At 49.2% G+C, this 22,117-nt stretch overlaps 2 protein-coding genes across 15 annotated transcripts in view; both read left to right on the forward strand.

The window, feature by feature from the left end:
- The window catches only part of LOC148139753 (uncharacterized), a 34,715-nt gene extending 20,984 nt beyond the window's left edge, over positions 1-13,731 (forward strand). Inside the window, exons 3-5 of the mRNA XM_087980174.1 lie at positions 1,817-1,984; positions 2,825-3,066; positions 13,605-13,731. Coding sequence (XP_087836300.1) covers positions 1,817-1,984; positions 2,825-3,066; positions 13,605-13,731 — 537 coding nt within the window. The remainder of the gene's footprint in view (positions 1-1,816; positions 1,985-2,824; positions 3,067-13,604) is intronic.
- The window catches only part of casz1 (castor zinc finger 1), a 402,949-nt gene that overhangs the window by 176,840 nt on the left and 203,992 nt on the right, over positions 1-22,117 (forward strand). The gene's annotated exons all lie outside the window — the stretch shown is intronic.

Below are 22,117 nucleotides of genomic sequence, written 5' to 3' on the forward strand. Positions count from 1 at the left end.
CACTCCCTCATTGTCACTCGCCCTCAGTGTCACTCTTCCTCATTGTCACTCTCCCTCAGTGCCACTCTCCCTCAGTGCCACTCTCCCTCAGTGTCACACTCCCTCAGTGTCACTCTCCCTCAGTGTCAGCCTCCCTCAGTGCCTCTCTCCCTCAGTGTCACTCTCCCTCAGTGTCATACTCCCTCAGTGTCACTCTCCCTCAGAGCCACACTCCCTCAGTCTCATACACCCTTAGTGCCACTCTCCCTCAGTGTCACTCTCCCTCAGCGTAGGCCTCCCTCAGTATCGTTCTCCATCAGTGTCACTCTCACCCAGCCTCACACTCCCTCAGTGTCATTCTCCCTCAGTGTCACCCTCCCTCAGTGTCACATTCCTTCAGGGTCACGCTTCCTCAATATCACTCTCCCTCACTGTCATACTCCCTCAGTGTCACTTGCGCTCTGTCTCACACTTCCTCAGTCTCAGACTAACTCAGCGTCACTCTCCCTCAGTGCCTCTCTCCCTCAGTGTCACTCTCCCTCAGTGCCTCTCTCCCTCAGTGCCTCTCTCCCTCAGTGTCAGCCTCCCTCAGTGTTACTCTCCATCAGTGTCACTCTCCCTCAGTTCCTCCTTCCATCAGTTTCACACTCCCTCAGTGTCAGCGTCCCTCAGTTTCACACCTCCTCAGTGTCACTCTCTCTCAGAGTCACAGTCCCTTAGTCTCACAATCCCTTAGTGTCACTCTCCCTCAGTGTCACTCTCCCTCAGCGTTGGGCGCCCTCAGTATCATTCTTCATCAGTGTCACTCTCACTCAGCCTCACACTCCTTCAGTGTCACACTCCCTCAGCGTCACACTCCCTCAGTGTCACTCTCCCTCATTCTCACACTCCCTCAGTGTCAGCCTCCCTCAATGTCACACTCCTTCAGCGTCACACTCCCTCAGCGTCACACTCTCTCAGTGTCACTCTCCCTCAGAGTCACTCTCCCTGTGTCAGCCTCCCTCAGTGTCACACTGCCTCAGTGTCACACTCCCTCAGTGTCACACTCCCTCAGTGTCATTGTCCCTCAGTGTCACACTCCCTCAGTGTCACTCTCACTCAGTGTCACTCTCACTCAGTGTCACTCTCCCTCAGTGTCATTTTCCCTCAGTGTCACACTCCCTCAGCGTCACACTCCCTCATTGTCACTCGCCCTCAGTGTCACTCTTCCTCATTGTCATACTCCCTCAGTGTCACTCTCCCTCAGTGCCACTCTCCCTCAGTGCCACTCTCCCTCAGTGTCACACTCTATCAGTGTCACTCTCCCTCAGTGTCATACTCCCTCAGTGTCACTTTCTCTCAGAGTCACACTCCCTCAGTCTCATACACCCTTAGTGCCACTCTCACTCAGTGTCACTCTCCCTCAGTGTCATTTTCCCTCAGTGTCACACTCCCTCAGCGTCACACTCCCTCATTGTCACTCGCCCTCAGTGTCACTCTTCCTCATTGTCATACTCCCTCAGTGTCACTCTCCCTCAGTGCCACTCTCCCTCAGTGTCACACTCCCTCAGCGTCACACTCCCTCATTGTCACTCGCCCTCAGTGTCACTCTTCCTCATTGTCATACTCCCTCAGTGTCACTCTCCCTCAGTGCCACTCTCCCTCAGTGTCACTCCCCCTCAATGTCACACTCCCTGAGTGCCTCTCTCCCTCAGTGTCACTCTCCCTCAGCGTAGGCCTCCCTCAGTATCGTTCTCCATCAGTGTCACTCTCACTCAGCCTCACACTCCCTCAGTGTCATTCTCCCTCAGTGTCACTCTCCCTCAGTGTCATTTCCCTCAGTGTCACACTCCCTCAGCGTCACACTCCCTCATTGTCACTCGCCCTCAGTGTCACTCTTCCTCATTGTCATACTCCCTCAGTGTCACTCTCCCTCAGTGCCACTCTCCCTCAGTGCCACTCTCCCTCAGTGTCACACTCCCTCAGTGTCACTCTCCCTCAGTGTCAGCCTCCCTCAGTGCCTCTCTCCCTCAGTGTCACTCTCCCTCAGTGTCACTCTCCCTCAGAGTCACACTCCCTCAGTCTTATACACCCTTAGTGCCACTCTCCCTCAGTGTCACTCTCCCTCAGCGTAGGCCTCCCTCAGTATCGTTCTCCATCAGTGTCACTCACACTCAGCCTCACACTCCCTCAGTGTCACTCTCCCTCAGTGTCACCCTCCCTCAGTGTCACATTCCCTCAGGGTCACGCTTCCTCAGTATCACTCTCCCTCACTGTCATACTCCCTCAGTGTCACTCCTGAGTCAGTCTGAGACTAACTCAGCGTCACTCTCCCTCAGTGCCTCTCTTCCTTAGTGTTACTCTCCCTCAGTGTCACTCTCCCTCAGTGCCTCCTTCCATCAGTTTCACACTCCCTCAGTGTCAGCGTCCCTCAGTTTCACAACTCCTCAGTGTCACTCTCCCTCAGTGTCACACTCCCTCAGCGTTGGGCGCCCTCAGTATCATTCTCCATCAGTGTCACTCTCACTCAGCCTCACACTCCTTCAGTGTCACACTCCCTCAGTGTCACTCTCCCTCAGTGTCACTGTCCTTCAGTATCACACACCCTCAGTGTCACACTCCTTCAGCATCACACTCCCTCAGCGTCACACTCCCTCAGCGTCACACTCCCTCAGTGTCTTTCTCCCTCAGTGTCATACTCCCTCAGTGTCACACTCCCTCAGTGTCACGCTCCCTCAGTGTCACACTCCCTCAGTCTCACACTCCCTCAGTGTCATTCTCCCTCAGAGTCACTCTCCCTCAGTCTCACACTCCCTCAGTCTCACACTCCCTCAGTGCCACGCTCCCTCAGTCTCACACTCCCTCAGTGCGACGCTCCCTCAGTGTCACACTCCCTCAGTGTCACTCTCCCTCTGTGTCACACTCCCTCAGTGTCACTCTCCCTCAGTGTCACACTCCCTCAGTGTCACTCTCCCTCAGTGTCACGCTCCCTCAGTGTCACGCTCCCACAGTGCCACACTCCCTCAGTGTCACTCTCCCTCAGTGTCACTCTCCCTCAGTGTCACGCTCCCTCACTATCACTCTCCCTCAGTGTCACTCTCCCTCAGTGTCAGCCTCCCTCAGTTTCGCTCTCCCTCTGTTTCATTCTCCTTCAGTGTCACTCTCCCGCAGTGTCACTCTCCCTCTGTGTTACACTCCCTCAGAGTCACACTCCTTCTGTCTCACACTCCCTTTTTGCCTCTCTCCCTTAGTGTCACTCTCTCTCAGTGTCAGCCTCCCTCAGTTTCGTTCTCCCTCAGTGTCATTCTCCTTCTGTGCTTCTCTCCCTCAGTGTCACTCTCCCTCAGTGTCATTCTCCCTCAGTGTCACACTCCCTCAATGTCACTCTCCCTCAGAGTCACTCTTCCTCAGTGTGACTCTCCCTCAGTGTCATTCTCCCTCAGTGTCACTCTCCCTCAGTGTCACACTCCCTCAGTGTCATTGTCCCTCAGTGTCACTCTCCCTCAGTTTCACTCTCCCTCAGTGTCACGCTCCCTCAGTGTCACTCTTCCTCAGTGTGACTCTCCCTCAGTGTCATTCTCCCTCAGTGTCACTCTCCCTCAGTGTCACACTCCCTCAGTGTCATTGTCCCTCAGTGTCACTCTCCCTCAGTTTCACTCTCCCTCAGTGCCTCTCTCCCTCAGTGTCACTGTCCCTCAGTGCCTCTCTCCCTCAGTATCACACTCCCTCAGTGTCATTCTCCCTCAGTGTCACTCTCCCTCAGTCTCACACTCCCTCAGTCTCACACTCCCTCAGTGCCACGCTCCCTCAGTCTCACACTCCCTCAGTGCGACGCTCCCTCAGTGTCACACTCCCTCAGTGTCACTCTCCCTCTGTGTCACACTCCCTCAGTGTCACTCTCCCTCAGTGTCACACTCCCTCAGTGTCACACTCCCTCAGTGTCACTCTCCCTCCGTGTCACGCTCCCTCAGTGTCACGCTCCCACAGTGCCACACTCCCTCAGTGTCACTCTCCCTAAGTGTCACTCTCCCTCAGTGTCACGCTCCGTCACTATCACTCTCCCTCAGTGTCACTCTCCCTCAGTGTCATACACCCTCAGTGTCACACTCCCTCCGTCTAACACTACCTTAGTGCGTCTCTCCCTCAGTGTCACTCTCCCTCAGTGTCAGCCTCCCTCAGTTTCGCTCTCCCTCTGTTTCATTCTCCTTCAGTGTCACTCTCCCTCAGTGTCACTCTCCCTCTGTGTCACACTCCCTCAGAGTCACACTCCTTCTGTCTCACACTCCCTTTTTGCCTCTCTCCCTTAGTGTCACTCTCCCTCAGTGTCAGCCTCCCTCAGTTTCGTTCTCCCTCAGTGTCATTCTCCTTCTGTGCTTCTCTCCCTCAGTGTCACTCTCCCTCAGTGTCACTCTCCCTCAGTGTCACACTCCCTCAATGTCACTCTCCCTCAGAGTCACTCTTCCTCAGTGTGACTCTCCCTCAGTGTCATTCTCCCTCAGTGTCACTCTCCCTCAGTGTCACACTCTCTCAGTGTCATTGTCCCTCAGTGTCACTCTTCCTCAGTTTCACTCTCCCTCAGTGTCACGCTCCCTCAGTGTCACACTCCCTCAGTGTCACTCTCCCTCAGTGCCTCTCTCCCTCAGTGTCACACTCCCTCAGTGCCTCTCTCCCTCAGTGTCACTGTCCCTCAGTGCCTCTCTCCCTCAGTATCACACTCCCTCAGTGTCACACTCACTCAGTGCCTCTCTCCATCAGTGTCACACTGCCTCAGTGTCACACTCCCTCAGTGTCACACTCCCTCAGTGTCATTGTCCCTCAGTGTCACACTCCCTCAGTGTCACTCTCACTCAGTGTCACTCTCACTCAGTGTCACTCTCCCTCAGTGTCATTTTCCCTCAGTGTCACACTCCCTCAGCGTCACACTCCCTCAGTGTCACACTCCCTCAGTGTCACTCTCCCTCAGTGTCATACTCCCTCAGTGTCACTTTCTCTCAGAGTCACACTCCCTCAGTCTCATACACCCTTAGTGCCACTCTCCCTCAGTGTCACTCTCCCTCAGCGTAGGCCTCCCTCAGTATCGTTCTCCATCAGTGTCACTCTCACTCAGCCTCACACTCCCTCAGTGTCATTCTCCCTCAGTGTCACTCTCCCTCAGTGTCACTGTCCTTCAGTATCACACACCCTCAGTGTCACACTCCTTCAGCATCACACTCCCTCAGCGTCACACTCCCTCAGTGTCTTTCTCCCTCAGTGTCATACTCCCTCAGTGTCACACTCCCTCAGTGTCACGCTCCCTCAGTGTCACACTCCCTCAGCGTCACACTCCCTCATTGTCATTCTCCCTCAGAGTCACTCTCCCTCAGTCTCACACTCCCTCAGTCTCACACTCCCTCAGTGCCACGCTCCCTCAGTCTCACACTCCCTCAGTGCGACGCTCCCTCAGTGTCACACTCCCTCAGTGTCACTCTCCCTCTGTGTCACACTCCCTCAGTGTCACTCTCCCTCAGTGTCACACTCCCTCAGTGTCACTCTCCCTCAGTGTCACGCTCCCTCAGTGTCACGCTCCCACAGTGCCACACTCCCTCAGTGTCACTCTCCCTCAGTGTCACTCTCCCTCAGTGTCACGCTCCCTCACTATCACTCTCCCTCAGTGTCACTCTCCCTCAGTGTCAGCCTCCCTCAGTTTCGCTCTCCCTCTGTTTCATTCTCCTTCAGTGTCACTCTCCCGCAGTGTCACTCTCCCTCTGTGTTACACTCCCTCAGAGTCACACTCCTTCTGTCTCACACTCCCTTTTTGCCTCTCTCCCTTAGTGTCACTCTCTCTCAGTGTCAGCCTCCCTCAGTTTCGTTCTCCCTCAGTGTCATTCTCCTTCTGTGCTTCTCTCCCTCAGTGTCACTCTCCCTCAGTGTCATTCTCCCTCAGTGTCACACTCCCTCAATGTCACTCTCCCTCAGAGTCACTCTTCCCCAGTGTGACTCTCCCTCAGTGTCATTCTCCCTCAGTGTCACTCTCCCTCAGTGTCACACTCCCTCAGTGTCATTGTCCCTCAGTGTCACTCTCCCTCAGTTTCACTCTCCCTCAGTGTGACGCTCCCTCAGTGTCACTCTTCCTCAGTGTGACTCTCCCTCAGTGTCATTCTCCCTCAGTGTCACTCTCCCTCAGTGTCACACTCCCTCAGTGTCATTGTCCCTCAGTGTCACTCTCCCTCAGTTTCACTCTCCCTCAGTGCCTCTCTCCCTCAGTGTCACTGTCCCTCAGTGCCTCTCTCCCTCAGTATCACACTCCCTCAGTGTCATTCTCCCTCAGTGTCACTCTCCCTCAGTCTCACACTCCCTCAGTCTCACACTCCCTCAGTGCCACGCTCCCTCAGTCTCACACTCCCTCAGTGCGACGCTCCCTCAGTGTCACACTCCCTCAGTGTCACTCTCCCTCTGTGTCACACTCCCTCAGTGTCACTCTCCCTCAGTGTCACACTCCCTCAGTGTCACACTCCCTCAGTGTCACTCTCCCTCCGTGTCACGCTCCCTCAGTGTCACGCTCCCACAGTGCCACACTCCCTCAGTGTCACTCTCCCTAAGTGTCACTCTCCCTCAGTGTCACGCTCCGTCACTATCACTCTCCCTCAGTGTCACTCTCCCTCAGTGTCATACACCCTCAGTGTCACACTCCCTCCGTCTAACACTACCTTAGTGCGTCTCTCCCTCAGTGTCACTCTCCCTCAGTGTCAGCCTCCCTCAGTTTCGCTCTCCCTCTGTTTCATTCTCCTTCAGTGTCACTCTCCCTCAGTGTCACTCTCCCTCTGTGTCACACTCCCTCAGAGTCACACTCCTTCTGTCTCACACTCCCTTTTTGCCTCTCTCCCTTAGTGTCACTCTCCCTCAGTGTCAGCCTCCCTCAGTTTCGTTCTCCCTCAGTGTCATTCTCCTTCTGTGCTTCTCTCCCTCAGTGTCACTCTCCCTCAGTGTCACTCTCCCTCAGTGTCACACTCCCTCAATGTCACTCTCCCTCAGAGTCACTCTTCCTCAGTGTGACTCTCCCTCAGTGTCATTCTCCCTCAGTGTCACTCTCCCTCAGTGTCACACTCTCTCAGTGTCATTGTCCCTCAGTGTCACTCTCCCTCAGTTTCACTCTCCCTCAGTGTCATGCTCCCTCAGTGTCACGCTCCCTCAGTGTCACACTCCCTCAGTGTCACTCTCCCTCAGTGCCTCTCTCCCTCAGTGTCACACTCCCTCAGTGCCTCTCTCCCTCAGTGTCACTCTCCCTCAGTGCCTCTCTCCCTCAGTATCACACTCCCTCAGTGTCACACTCACTCAGTGCCTCTCTCCATCAGTGTCACACTGCCTCAGTGTCACACTCCCTCAGTGTCACACTCCCTCAGTGTCATTGTCCCTCAGTGTCACACTCCCTCAGTGTCACTCTCACTCAGTGTCACTCTCACTCAGTGTCACTCTCCCTCAGTGTCATTTTCCCTCAGTGTCACACTCCCTCAGCGTCACACTCCCTCAGTGTCACTCTCCCTCAGTGTCATACTCCCTCAGTGTCACTTTCTCTCAGAGTCACACTCCCTCAGTCTCATACACCCTTAGTGCCACTCTCCCTCAGTGTCACTCTCCCTCAGCGTAGGCCTCCCTCAGTATCGTTCTCCATCAGTGTCACTCTCACTCAGCCTCACACTCCCTCAGTGTCATTCTCCCTCAGTGTCACTCTCCCTCAGTGTCATTTCCCTCAGTGTCACACTCCCTCAGCATCACACTCCCTCATTGTCACTCGCCCTCAGTGTCACTCTTCCTCATTGTCATACTCCCTCAGTGTCACTCTCCCTCAGTGCCACTCTCCCTCAGTGCCACTCTCCCTCAGTGTCACACTCCCTCAGTGTCACACTCCCTCAGTGTCACTCTCCCTCAGTGTCACACTCCCTCAGTGTCACTTTCTCTCAGAGTCACACTCCCTCAGTCTCATATACCCTTAGTGCCACTCTCCCTCAGTGTCACTCTCCCTCAGCGTAGGCCTCCCTCAGTGTCACATTCCCTCAGGGTCACGCTTCCTCAGTATCACTCTCCCTCACTGTCATACTCCCTCAGTGTCACTCCTGAGTCAGTCTGAGACTAACTCAGCGTCACTCTCCCTCAGTGCCTCTCTTCCTTAGTGTTACTCTCCCTCAGTGTCACTCTCCCTCAGTGCCTCCTTCCATCAGTTTCACACTCCCTCAGTGTCAGCGTCCCTCAGTTTCACAACTCCTCATTGTCACTCTCCCTCAGTGTCACACTCCCTCAGCGTTGGGCGCCCTCAGTATCATTCTCCATCAGTGTCACTCTCACTCAGCCTCACACTCCTTCAGTGTCACACTCCCTCAGTGTCACACTCCCTCAGTGTCACTCTCCCTCAGTGTCACTGTCCTTCAGTGTCACACACCCTCAGTGTCACACTCCTTCAGCATCACACTCCCTCAGCGTCACACTCCCTCAGCGTCACACTCCCTCAGTGTCTTTCTCCCTCAGTGTCATACTCCCTCAGTGTCACACTCCCTCAGTGTCACGCTCCCTCAGTGTCACACTCCCTCAGTCTCACACTCCCTCAGTGTCATTCTCCCTCAGAGTCACTCTCCCTCAGTCTCACACTCCCTCAGTCTCACACTCCCTCAGTGCCACGCTCCCTCAGTCTCACACTCCCTCAGTGCGACGCTCCCTCAGTGTCACACTCCCTCAGTGTCACTCTCCCTCTGTGTCACACTCCCTCAGTGTCACTCTCCCTCAGTGTCACACTCCCTCAGTGTCACTCTCCCTCAGTGTCACGCTCCCTCAGTGTCACGCTCCCACAGTGCCACACTCCCTCAGTGTCACACTCCCTCAGTGTCACGCTCCCTCACTATCACTCTCCCTCAGTGTCACTCTCCCTCAGTGTCATACACCCTCAGTGTCACACTCCCTCCGTCTAACACTACCTTAGTGCGTCTCTCCCTCAGTGTCACTCTCCCTCAGTGTCAGCCTCCCTCAGTTTCGCTCTCCCTCTGTTTCATTCTCCTTCAGTGTCACTCTCCCTCAGTGTCACTCTCCCTCTGTGTTACACTCCCTCAGAGTCACACTCCTTCTGTCTCACACTCCCTTTTTGCCTCTCTCCCTTAGTGTCACTCTCCCTCAGTGTCAGCCTCCCTCAGTTTCGTTCTCCCTCAGTGTCATTCTCCTTCTGTGCTTCTCTCCCTCAATGTCACTCTCCCTCAGAGTCACTCTTCCTCAGTGTGACTCTCCCTCAGTGTCATTCTCCCTCAGTGTCACTCTCCCTCAGTGTCACACTCCCTCAGTGTCATTGTCCCTCAGTGTCACTCTCCCTCAGTTTCACTCTCCCTCAGTGTCACGCTCCCTCAGTGTCACACTCCCTCAGTGTCACTCTCCCTCAGTGCCTCTCTCCCTCAGTGTCACACTCCCTCAGTGCCTCTCTCCCTCAGTGTCACTGTCCCTCAGTGCCTCTCTCCCTCAGTATCACACTCCCTCAGTGTCACACTCACTCAGTGCCTCTCTCCATCAGTGTCACACTCCCTCAGTGTCACACTCCCTCAGTGTCACTCTCCCTCAGTGTCACACTCTCCCTCAGTGTCACGCTCTCTCAGTGCCTCTCTCCCTCAGTGTCACTCTCCCTCAGTGTCATTCACCCTCAGTGTCACACTCCCTCTGTCTCACACTCCCTTAGTGCCTCTCTCCCTCAGTGTCACTCTCCCTCAGTGTCAGCCTCCCTCAGTTTCGCTCTCCCTCAGTGCCTCTCTCCCTCAGTGTCACACTCTCTCAGTGTCACACTCCCTCAGTGTCACTCTCCCTCAGTGTCACACTCTCCCTCAGTGTCACGCTCTCTCAGTGCCTCTCTACCTCAGTGTCCCTCTCCCTCAGTGTCACTCTCCCTCAGTGTCACACTCCCTCAGTGTCACTCTCCCTTAGTGTCACACTCTCCCTCAGTGTCACGCTCTCTCAGTGCCTCTCTCCCTCAGTGTCACTCTCCCTCAGTGTCACTCTCCCTCAGTGTCACTCTCCCTCTGTGCCACTCCCTCAGAGTCACACTCCTTCCGTCTCACACTCCCTTTTTGCCTCGCTCTCTTAGTGTCACTCTCCCTCAGTGTCAGCCTCCCTCAGTTTCGTTCTCCCTCAGTGTCATTCTCCTTCTGTGCTTCTCTCGCTCAGTGTCACTCTCCCTCGGTGTCACTCTCCCGCAGTGTCACTGTCCTTCAGTGTCACTCTCCCTCAGTGTCATTCTCCCTCAGTGTCACACTCCCTCAGTGTCACTCTCCCTCAGTGTCACTCTCTCTCAGTGTCACACTCCCTCAGTGTCACTCTCCCTCAATGTCACTCTCCCTCAGTGTCACTCTCCCTCAGTGTCACTGTCCTTCAGTGTCACACACCCTCAGTGTCACACTCCCTCAGTGTCATACTCCCTCAGTGTCACACTCCCTCAGTGTCACTCTCCCTCAATGTCACTCTCCCTCAATGTCACTCTCCCTCAGTGTCACTCTCCCTCAGTGTCACTGTCCTTCAGTATCACACACCTTCAGTGTCACACTCCCTCAGTATCGTACTCCCTCAGTGTCACACTCCTTCAGTGTCACTCTCCCTCAGTGTCACTCTCTCTCAGTGTCACACTCCCTCAGTGTCACACTCCCTCAGTGTCACTCTCCTTCAGTGTCACTCTCCCTCAGTGTCACTCTCCCTCAGTGTCACACTCCCTCAGTGTCACTCTCCTTCAGTGTCACTCTCCCTCAGTGTCACTCTCCCTCAGTGTCACTCTCCTTCAGTGTCACTCTCCCTCAGTGTCACTCTCCCTCAGTGTCACACTCCCTCAGTGTCACTCTCTCTCAGTGTCACACTCCCTCAGTGTCACTCTCCCTCAATGTCACTCTCCCTCAGTGTCACTCTCCCTCAGTGTCACTGTCCTTCAGTGTCACACACCCTCAGTGTCACACTCCCTCTGTGTCATACTCCCTCAGTGTCACACTCCCTCAGTGTCACTCTCCCTCAATGTCACTCTCCCTCAATGTCACTCTCCTTCAGTGTCACACTCCCTCAGTGTCACACTCCCTCAGTGTCACTCTCTCTCAGTGTCACACTCCCTCAGTGTCACACTCCCTCAGTGTCACTCTCCTTCAGTGTCACTCTCCCTCAGTGTCACTCTCCTTCAGTGTCACTCTCCCTCAGTGTCACTCTCTCTCAGTGTCACTGTCCTTCAGTGTCACACACCCTCAGTGTCACACTCCCTCTGTGTCATACTCCCTCAGTGTCACACTCCCTCAGTGTCACTCTCCCTCAATGTCACTCTCCCTCAATGTCACTCTCCTTCAGTGTCACACTCCCTCAGTGTCACACTCCCTCAGTGTCACTCTCTCTCAGTGTCACACTCCCTCAGTGTCACACTCCCTCAGTGTCACTCTCCTTCAGTGTCACTCTCCCTCAGTGTCACTCTCCTTCAGTGTCACTCTCCCTCAGTGTCACACTCCCTCAGTGTCACTCTCTCTCAGTGTCACACTCCCTCAGTGTCACACTCCCTCAGTGTCACTCTCCTTCAGTGTCACTCTCCCTCAGTGTCACTCTCCTTCAGTGTCACTCTCCCTCAGTGTCACTCTCTCTCAGTGTCACTGTCCTTCAGTGCTGCACTGGAATGTCTCTCTTGATGGCCACGCTGAAGAGATGGTGCGCTTTAAGACTATAATCTTCTTCCTGAGAGTTTATAGTGAGCAAGGAAACATTATCGCTTCCTCCATCCCATCGAAATCTCATAGCCTTAGTCTAGTTGACTCTCAAACTTCCCTTGTCCTGATTGAAGAGCCAATCACCTTCACCTCCCATTCAGCCTTTCCTGAGAAGTGATTCCTCTTAGACCTGGTTGTTGCTGAGGGATTTGGCAAAAGTTACAAAGAAAACGTCGCTTTGGAGGAAGTATTAAAGCAGGGAGACTTGTTTAGTGTCTAGCTCCATCTGTACTGAAGCCTGATCGACCATTTTGCCTTATTGGTGAAGCCAGAGCAGTTGGTCAAGGTACCAACGTCAGAGGCTGGTTTATACAGAGAAGCCTAAGATGTCACCTCTAATGGAGGAGCAACCTGCAGAGACAACAGGTGAGACCCTCCTTCTGACCAGGAGGTCCCAGTTTGACCTCTGGCAGAGGGCACCACCTGAATTCACCCTTTGTCAACAAAGGCTGGGTGGGGGTGGGAGACCGGGCAGACAGGAACCTCCTTCTTGCAGTTGGCAGGAGGGTGGGAGGAGCTCACTATCACATTGCTTGAGCTGCCTCACCTTCAGCCCCAGTTCCTAGTGGATAATCCAATTTGGATTGGAGAGTGGCTGTGAAGTTGCTGTCACGCCTTACTGTTCTGAGATGGGATTGGCATCCTGTGTGGGGGAGTCACCAGGAGAATGGGGTTGGGGGAGGGAGGGGAAATGACAAACTTCAAAGCAGCTTCTGCTTGAGCGTGTCGGTGCTAAATGAGGGTTTAAGATGATGCTATTGGTAAAGGTCAGTTCTTAATAGTCACGCAAAGTTCTACTGCAATAAAGGCAGCAGAGATGAAGACCATCTTTATAATTTAGCTTCCTATTTGTGAATTAATTAAAGGAATGTTAATCCAATGATTTTAATTTTGAATAAATTTACCAGTGGCCTGTTCAAACCATTGTGACAAAACTAACCGTTGAAGAATGTAACAGTTTGACAGTATTTCAGTTCGAACAGTCACCTCAGTCAGTTGTTGCTTCACCGATCCTTCTCCTTCCTACTGGAGGTTAGGTCGAGATTTTCAAAGTTACGAGGGAGCTGGCTATCAGAGTAGATTTGGGATAAACTGTTCCCAATTGTAAAAGAATCAGGAAAGAGAGGGCTCAGGTTGAAAGTGATTTGCAAAGGAGGCAAATGCGATGTGAAAACAGCAAGTGTTGTTCAGTAGTTAGGGTCAGGAACACACTGCCTGGAAGTGAGCAAGAGGCAGGTTCAATCAAGACATGTGGGAGGATGATCATTCCTGTTTAAACAATGTGCAGGGTTATGGGGGAAGGGCAGTAGAGTGGTACAAAGCCAGTACAGACGCAGAGGGCCAAATGACCTCCTTCAGCACTGTAACAATTCTGTGGACATCGTTACCTTCTGCCCAAAATCACTTTGTATTCCAGCCGTCTGAAATCCGCCTGGTGGCTTAAATCTCACAGGGATCTTGATTCTCAAACTACAAATGACAACCAAAATGCCTCCCATCAGTTTAATTCAGTTAACAGAGTGGCTTCAGAGTGGAACCCATTGAGCGACAGAGAATGAGGGAGCTGGAAGCTTCTCAACAGTGTATTCACTTCCCTTTGAGCACAAACCCAGAGCAGGAAGCCAGCAGCCGTGGAGGACACTGTACGTATTTCGAGTCACCTTCAAATTCAACACCAGAGCAGGACTTTACAAGTACAAACATCATTAGTGACCACATTCAACAACTGGGAGAAACGGTCCTTCTGTGAAGTAGACAGCACAATGATGCAGATTGGAGCTGTCAGCTAAAACCTTGGCACCTGGCAGTGAGCAGAGTTGGAGCATGAAATATTAAACGTAGCGTTTTATCAACCAGAAACAAACAACAAAGGTTCCACCAGTATGGTATCTGTGCCTGAAGAACTTTCTAACCTTGCAGTATGTCAGCTGAGGAGATGTATCGGAGGAACTTGGAGCTGATGGTGTATGTGTTCATTGGGAAACCTGAATGGCAGGAATTTGAGGATAGATATCGCACAGGACAGCAACAGCTTTGGGAAAATTGAAAGATGATGCGAATCAGGGTTCTTCAATGCAAAGTTTATTTTTCAAAAACCCGCAACCTGAGAAGACTGAGGAGACCAAAGCTCCAAATGGTTTTGGCAACTTGGAATAATGCTATTCCCTTTGTTCATTGAGTCGTTGAGGAATGAGATAGATTGATGATCGACAAAGGAAAAAGAGAAGATTTAGGGAAACGTGCAGCGTTGCTGTGACATAAGGAGGCTGGATTTTTGTCCGCAATCGGATACCGACCCTGTACCAATCTCGATCTTCCCTCCCTTGGCCCTTACAGGAACCCCACCAGCTGCATTTCCAAATTATTTTTATTCATTCTCAGGATGTGTGTCCATGCCTGACTGCCCTTGATAAAGTGCTGGTGGGACACCCTCTTGAATTCGGCTGAGTGGCTTTCTTGGCCAGTTCAGAGGGCAGGTAAAGAGTCAACCACATTGCTGTGGGTCTGGGGTCACATGTAGGCCAGACCAGGTGAAGGTGGCAGATTTCCTTCCATGACAAGTATTAATGTACCAGTGGGTTTTTACAACAGTTGACGATAGTTTCACAGTTACAGAGACTAGCTTCTAGTCCCAGATCGATTAATTAAATGAATTCAACTTCCCGAGCAGCTGCTTATATGATGATGATCCCATGGTGGGATTTAAACTCATGTCTCTAAACTCTGGTTTCCTAGTCACAGCCACTTATTAATATCTGTGGAGGTTGCAACTCGTGTTGCTGCAATACACACGGCCCTCAGCTGCCCCAGACTTCAATCCCACTCCTAGGATGGTCAAATAGTAGTGGTGAAAGTTTGGAATTCTCTTCACAATTGAGCTGTGACGCTGGGCCAATTGTTACAAATCTGAGATTGGTACATTAGTATCAACCAAAGATTTAAAAATAAACGGCAGAGGTGAGTTTATAGCTTTAGGTCATAAGTCAACCATGATCTAACTGAATGGGCGAAAACACTCAGGGTGAACCAGCTCCTACTAAGGAGACAGCAGACTCGTTATTGGCCGTAATGTCTGTAATTGAAGGAAGGGGACCTGGCAGATGCTTGTTCTGCCTTCATTTTGATGTCCAGAGCTTTCTTTTATTGACCTGAATCTTGCCCGAGATGTACAACTGCCATGATGTCTTCTCCTGGGATCTCTCCGGCCCCTTTTTGATTGCAGCATTGTAGCACGTCAGAAGCAGATTGTAGCATCAAGCCCCTCCGACCTGTTTGGTTCGGTATTGGGGTGAGTGTGGTATTCTACCGAGAGCACCATTACACCCACCCCCCCCAACCCTCCCGCAGTGACCGACTCTGACCGGTTTACACTTGGTATCTGGAATCCCACTGGGAACCAGCTGTCCATGCCCCTCACCCCAGGATAACAGGCTAGGAACATGACAATGGGATTCTATTCTGTACCCAACAGGTTGTGGGCAGGCAAATTGACCCAGAGCACTATACTAGAAATGTGCACGGAAGCTGAAATCCATAATCAAATTCCAAAGGAAAGTGGCTGAAATTCTGACAATGAAAATTTCAAATGGCTAAACTAAAAAGACAGAAGAAAGGATGGAGAGATTAACTCCAGTAGGAGCAGTGCTTGAGCTCAGTCTGTACAATCCTACAATTCTCTGATGTTCAGTTCCTTCAACACAGTGAGACTGTACAAGATCTCAAAACAATGTTGATGCGGGCAGGTGGAGGAACATGTCATCGGTTGGTGTACTTACATCAAAGGAGGAACCAGAGGGGACAGTTAGGAGCTGTCAGCATTAAAGTAGTATTTACAAAATAAAAAGCAAGAGGAAAAGTCATAGTGGAGATTGGAGACTTAAAGAAAATAGATCTGAGTCATTGAAATAGCCATGAATCACTTTTATATTGCGTCTCATGGGGCTACTTGATTGTTACCAAACATACCGTAGCTACGACATGCATAAAGATGGGTGACATTGACCAAAGAATGCTACAGTGCACTTTTAATTTTATTCACAATTATTGCAGACTGCAAAGTTCCTGTGTGGGTTTTTCAAGTGGATGGTTAGTTACATCATTAAGAGTTGAATCTCAACACAGGAATTACTCCTCCTTACATGGGAATCGTAAATGGAAACCATGAGAATTGTCCGAAGGGGTTTGTTAATGTGGTGATGTTTCTGAGCAATCTTGTGGTATGAACAATCCAACCCCTTCAGAAGCATACATTAGGAATTTAATCTTCCACAACCATACAGGCACAACACAACAATTGTGAACAAAATTAAAATTGCATAGCATCTCTCCCAGGAGAATTCCTTCCATCACTAAAATAATGACTTCTGTAAATGGGAACATGATAGATCAATATTAAATTGATGGGTCACTATTAAATAGTATATTTATCTTACAAAATAGTGAGGGGGGAGTGCAGCCACAATCATTTAAAAGTTATTTGTCTATCTTCAGGAAAAAAAAACAAGTGATGCACAGCAGCTTCAACCTAAAAAGGGTTAAGAAAAGTTTGTCCTGCTTAATAAAAGGAAATGGCGTTGTCTGAAAGAATTAGCAGCATCTATATCTTGAACTATACAACACAATAACGATTAGCTCTAATTACCAGTAGCTTGTGGGCAGCTAAAGCTGATTAAGATACTGTTTAACAATACTCGCAGATGTAGACTTAACTGTTCTAACCCCTTTCCCCCCTTTAAATGGCAGGACATTTGTCCCTCACCAATTAAGAGCAATATTTATCCAATTTAACAACGCAGACACAGAATGTAAGGAAGTTTCTTCTGTCGGGTTTTAAACAAATAAAGTAAAGCAGAGAGACTGTGAGGGAACAATAACAGCAGGTGTTTACTCTTCAGGCATTCTTTATTGCGATTGGAGAGTGCTGTGCTGTTGTTTTATCCGACTATTCCAGGGCAGGGGTTGATGGGAACGGTCTTCACTGTTTGACCTATCAGATATTGTCGTGGTAACAGTGTCTAGGTACTAAAATAACATGCTTACAACCTTCAGAATAATTTTCCCTTCCCCTCCTCATTTGTTTCTCTTTGTTGCTATAGAGCAAAGCTCCGACAGGGTTGAAAGGCTTGTAACTAAAACGGAGAGACATCACCTGTACACATTTTACAAAAAAAAGGATTGGCATTAAAAATGCTGACACCCCCTCTGATTGTTTTGAGCCTGTGGCCTTGCTATTTACATTTGTTTGTCAACGGGCATCAGATTTTTTTTCAAATTCAGCTGAAGTTTCTCTTATTCTTTACAGATTGTACTTAATTTCATTTTATTCCATTTAATGAAAGGATAACTTTCGGCATTATTGCATTACAAAGACGCATAATAATGTTATTTATAGAGAAATGCTCCAAAATAGGCCGCCCAGCAATGCGTAATTCAATTAGTCAGCTGCAGATTTTAGAACAATTTTCCATTACATATTTTGCTTGCACATAATAAACCCAAGAAATCCTTTTTGGAACAGATTCCATGTCAGATTACGCTGGACGTCAGTGAAAATGGTGGCATCTTTTAACCCCCAAAACGTGCAGTCACATTCCCTTTTTGAAGGTCACTTGCATTTCACTCACATTTTTGTTTAAACAGTTTCATGCATTAGTCGTTTGATTTACACATTTGTTCTGAAACGCACAGTATGTCCTTGCCTAATATTTTCGCCCTCTGCTTTCTGTCTCTCTCCAATGTCCCAATGTTTGTGCCAGGTTGTGGTGCTGGGCAAAATCTGTGGGGGTTAATGTGAGATTGTTAAAAGAGGGTGCAACTGTTTTACTTTGCTCCCCAGGGTTTGCCAAGTGACTGGGAAAGCTCTCAGTCAATTCACTGTCTTGGAGTCATAGAGGTCTCTGGCACAGAAAAATGCCCATCGGCCCATCAAGTCTCTGCCAGTCAAAAACAACCACCTGACTATTCTCACCCTATTTCCCAGCACCTGGCCCATAGCCATGTAGGCCTTGGCATTACAAGTGTGCATCTCAATATTTCTCAAACATTATTGGGATTCTTCCCAGACTCCCACCACCCTCTGGGTGAAAAATACATTTCTTCTCGTCTCCTCTAAACCTCCTGCCCGTTATCTTAAATCTGTGTTCCCTGATCATTGATCCTTCTATCAAGGGGAAAGATTTCTTCCTGCCTACCCTATCCATGTCCCTCATCATTTTATTCGTCTCAGTCATGTCCCCTCTCAGTCTCCTCTACTCCAAGGAAATAAACCAGTCTGTCCAATCTCTCTTCATAACTAGTTAGTATTATCCTGTCCGTAGCTACCCAAGTATAGGGGCATTCTCCTCTTGGTGACTGTATCTCTGGGCTCACCAGGAAAACCTGAACTGATCTAAAAGGAACCAATGACTGAATGTCAGATGCAAGATAGACACAGTTGTGAGATCAGTTCTGTGATGGTATCATTCTTGGAAGAGTCCCATTCATCATTGCTGGACCATTTTCTTCTCTTTTCACTAAGTCATCCATGACATGTGAGTGTCACTGACTGGGCAATCAGTTATTGCCCATCCCTCATTGCCCTTGAAAAGATGGCAGTGAACTGGTGCAAGTCCATTTGACATTGAGCCACCCACAGTATCATTAGGAAGGGAGTTTTCAAGATTCTGACCCAGCGACAGTGAAGGGACAGCGATATATTTCCAAGTCAGGATGGCGAGTGACTCAGAGGAAAACTTGCAGGGGGTGGTGTTCCCATGTATCAGCTGCCCATCGTGCTAATCTGTCCTAACCTCCTGGGCTTGGGCCCTAAAGCACTCTTTGCTGAGTGGATATTTCCCCGTGTGGTAAATCTAGATCTAAGGGGCACGGTTTCCAAATAAAGAGTCTCCCATTTACGATGGAGATAAGAATCAGTTTCTACTTGGAGAGGGTGGTTGGAGTTGTCTTTCGCAGGGAGCAGTCGAGCCTGGGTAGATTGAAGACCGAGTTGGGCAGGTTTTTATTGACAAGGGAGTCGAGGAGTATGGGGGTAGAGGCAAGAAAGTGAAGCAGAGGCCACACTGAGAGCCCCTCATGATTTTATTGAGGAGGGAAGTGAGTTGGAGGAACTAAATGGCATACTCTCGCTCCTCTGACAATTCACCTGGGTGCATTCGTTTATTGGTCTTGCCAATACACATTGACACAATATTTCTCCCCTATGCACATGAGAAGCAAGGTTGATTAAACAGCAGTCAACATGGGAATTGAACACTGGACAATATTCTCCTCCTGTTCTGAGGAGACAGAGATCTGTGGTAACACCCCCAGTGAGATCAAGCCAGTCAAGGGTTCAGATTTAGGAAGGAGGCTGTGTAACGCGTAAGCAGTGAGTTGAAGGTGAGAACAGTGTCTGATATTGCTCGGATGTATTTAATATTTTCTGTGTGGGGCAAGACTCAAAGGAGACACGGCAGGCGCAGAGTTGAATTTCACTGAAGCAAAAAACTTCTATTGTTCAGTTCGAATTGCACTAGCCAGCCACAGAAATGTGGGTGATTCTCACCCAGAACGTCACAGATCAGGATTGAAATGAGGGAAAGGGGAAAAAGAAACAAAGGAAAGAAAATAAATGTTTATTTTTCTTAATCATCTGATCAGAGGAGGAAAAGTGTTCTGCAAAACATGTTTGTTTCTAGGAAACTAAAATATCCTCCATTCCCCAAAGGATTAATTATGTACACAGGTTAGATTAAAAAAAAAATTCTTGGCAGTATCAGATATCTGAACTTCAGATTTCCAAAGCCTCCTGTCCATCTCTCAAATCGGTGCGACTGATTACAATGTCTTTGGAAATTGGAATTCCCAACAGGAATATCTTGTACTAATCCTGTGACTTTGATGGTCACTTGACCTGATTCCACCAACCGATCCTGGATTTCGGATCAGCCAATGCATCCAATGGGTCATGTTAGACTGCAGTCTAACCTTGTTAAATCCATTAGAAATAACCGTAACCTTGATAAGATGCTGGACAAATACTAAACAAGGGAAGGAAGAAAGCTTAAAAAAAAGTCAATATTAGTCGCAGGTATTTGATTTCTGAGAGCAAGGATCTCTGAGTTATAGGGTGAAGATTTTGTGGACAGCTAGGAACTGACAGTGTCAGTGCAGATGATGGAGAAATAAGATGGTCAATAGGACTGTTAGCTTTTCAAAAGCTGAACATCCATGTTCAAGCCTACAGCAGAAGGAAATGAAGGTGCAATCACCTGATAAATTATTCACTGGTTAACACAAAGAGCTGCTAGTAAGGCTAGGGCTTAAATATTTGAACCCTACAACCTCTGGAAGTTCCTTAGCAGTGACTTGGACAGAAATGTCTCCAATCACTGCACTTGCTGTAGTGTTTTCAGTAGCTCCAGCTCCTCAGGACCCACTCAGTCTGCAAGTGTTTACAGTTATTCTTAGATTTTCTTCACAGAAAGTGCAGAGGGTGTTGTTAAAATGATATATGGATGTTAATGATACAAAAAAAATGCCTGTGAAGTATTCAATTTGACAATGTACAAACAGTTCAAAAATGCTATTGTAACAGTCCTCCGTATATGGAAGTACATCGGTGTTAGCATTTCTGGAGACCAGGATAGAGTGTGGTACAGAACAGAAGACATTGCCCATGAACCGAGACTTCATATCGAGAAGCCTGTGCTTTTAAACAGCTTCCTTGACAAGTGACTTTTTGCTGATTACAAAACCATCCCCTAGGTAAGGTGTGCATGGTGGATATTATATTTGTGGGTAAATAGTTAACTTATTGTTGTTTTGACAATTTGGGCTTTGTAGAAGAAGTCTGAAACCAAACGTCTCTAAATAAGGGAAGTGTTTATCCCTTTCCTAAGCTTGAATCTCCTTGAGTTCTCAAAGATCCATTGCGGCTCAACTGGCTAAAAGGAAGTTCTCTTTTTAAGATTTTGGGAAATTTTGTCAGTGTCCAGTTCATCCAGACAGTCAAAATCACAAATGACTTTGAAAAAATACATGGAAGTGTACTATTGACAATTAGCAAACTATTTAAAGTTGACACCTCTGCCCCTTTCAACATGTCTATTCAGTATCTTTTGCATATTTGGATTAGTCTGCATGGTTCCTGCACCAGTTATCAATATGACTGGTTATTGGGAAATTGTCATGCTGTTGTTTGTAGAATTCTGCTTTGGGAAAGGAGGCAGTTGTGTTTCCTACATTACAATGGTGACATCACTTTACAAGTACTTAAATGGCTTCGAGCATTCCGAGAGATCGTGGAAGGTGCTATACAAATGGAGGTTCCTCCTTTCACTCTTTATTGTGAAGCATGATTGTTTGGAAACTCTCTCTGACCTTTAGGTACAGGTCAGAGAAACTGACCCACACAGCAAAGTGAAGGTGGCACTGAAAAGCGCACACAGAGTTAGAGGAGCAGGAGCTGGGGGAACCTGGAGTAGGGAGAAGACTCAGGATCATTTCCATTTGCCCGTGCTCCTGTGAGCACTTCCTCTGGCCTTGAGAAGGTGCTGCTGAGTCACCTCCTTGACCCGCTGCAGTCCTTCTAGTTCTCAAAAACCCATTGTTGCTCAACTGGCTGTCACCAGGGAACAGGACACTTTTCTGCCATAGTTTGACGCCTTGACCACTGTAGAGGCCAATCAAGAATCATTCTCATCGCTATGTAGGCCAGGCTGGTATAGACAGCAGATTTCTTTCCCTAAAGGACAATGGCATAGCAGGTAGTTTTCTTTTATAGCAATCCAGTTATTTTTATGATCATTACTAATGAGGTGAGCATTTTATTCCAGCTGTGTTAATGAATTGAATTGAAGTTTCCCAGCTGACACAGTGGGGTTCGAACTGTTTCTGGGCTAGTCTGGCAACAATACCATGATGCTCCAGTCACCCTGTTTTTTTTTCTGGTCTGTCGTGGGTTGTGGGCATCATTGGCATTTGTTGTCTGTCCCTGATTGCCCTTGAGTTGAGTGGTTTGCTTGGGCCATTTCAGAGGGTAGTTAAGAGCCAGCCATGTTGCTGTAGGTCACATATAGGTCAGACCAGGCAAAGGCAGCAGATTTTCTTCCCGAGAGGACATGAGTGAACCAGAAGCGTTTTTACAACAATAAAATTATCTAGTCTCAGTAGCAGTGACTGTGAAACTATCATTGAATTCCATATTTGTTTTAAATTATCGAATTGTCTTGGCGGGTTTTGAATCTATGTCTTTGAATATTAGTCTCTGGGTTACTAGTGCAGATAGAAATTATAAGCAAACATTTTCACAACATTGTTATTTGGAATAAGATTGAGAAAGAGCAGTCTGCCTGAAATGTTTTATAGTAAATGTTTGGAATATGTTGCTGTCGACCCTGCTCTCTCTCCCTCCCTCCCTCCCTCCCTCCAGGATGGTGCAGTACTTTAAGCTG

This window comes from Chiloscyllium plagiosum, unplaced genomic scaffold (genome assembly GCF_037043375.1).
Source record: "Chiloscyllium plagiosum isolate Xiang-an unplaced genomic scaffold, Cpla_swu_hap1 HiC_scaffold_37, whole genome shotgun sequence".
Taxonomy (NCBI): Eukaryota; Metazoa; Chordata; class Chondrichthyes; order Orectolobiformes; family Hemiscylliidae; genus Chiloscyllium; species Chiloscyllium plagiosum.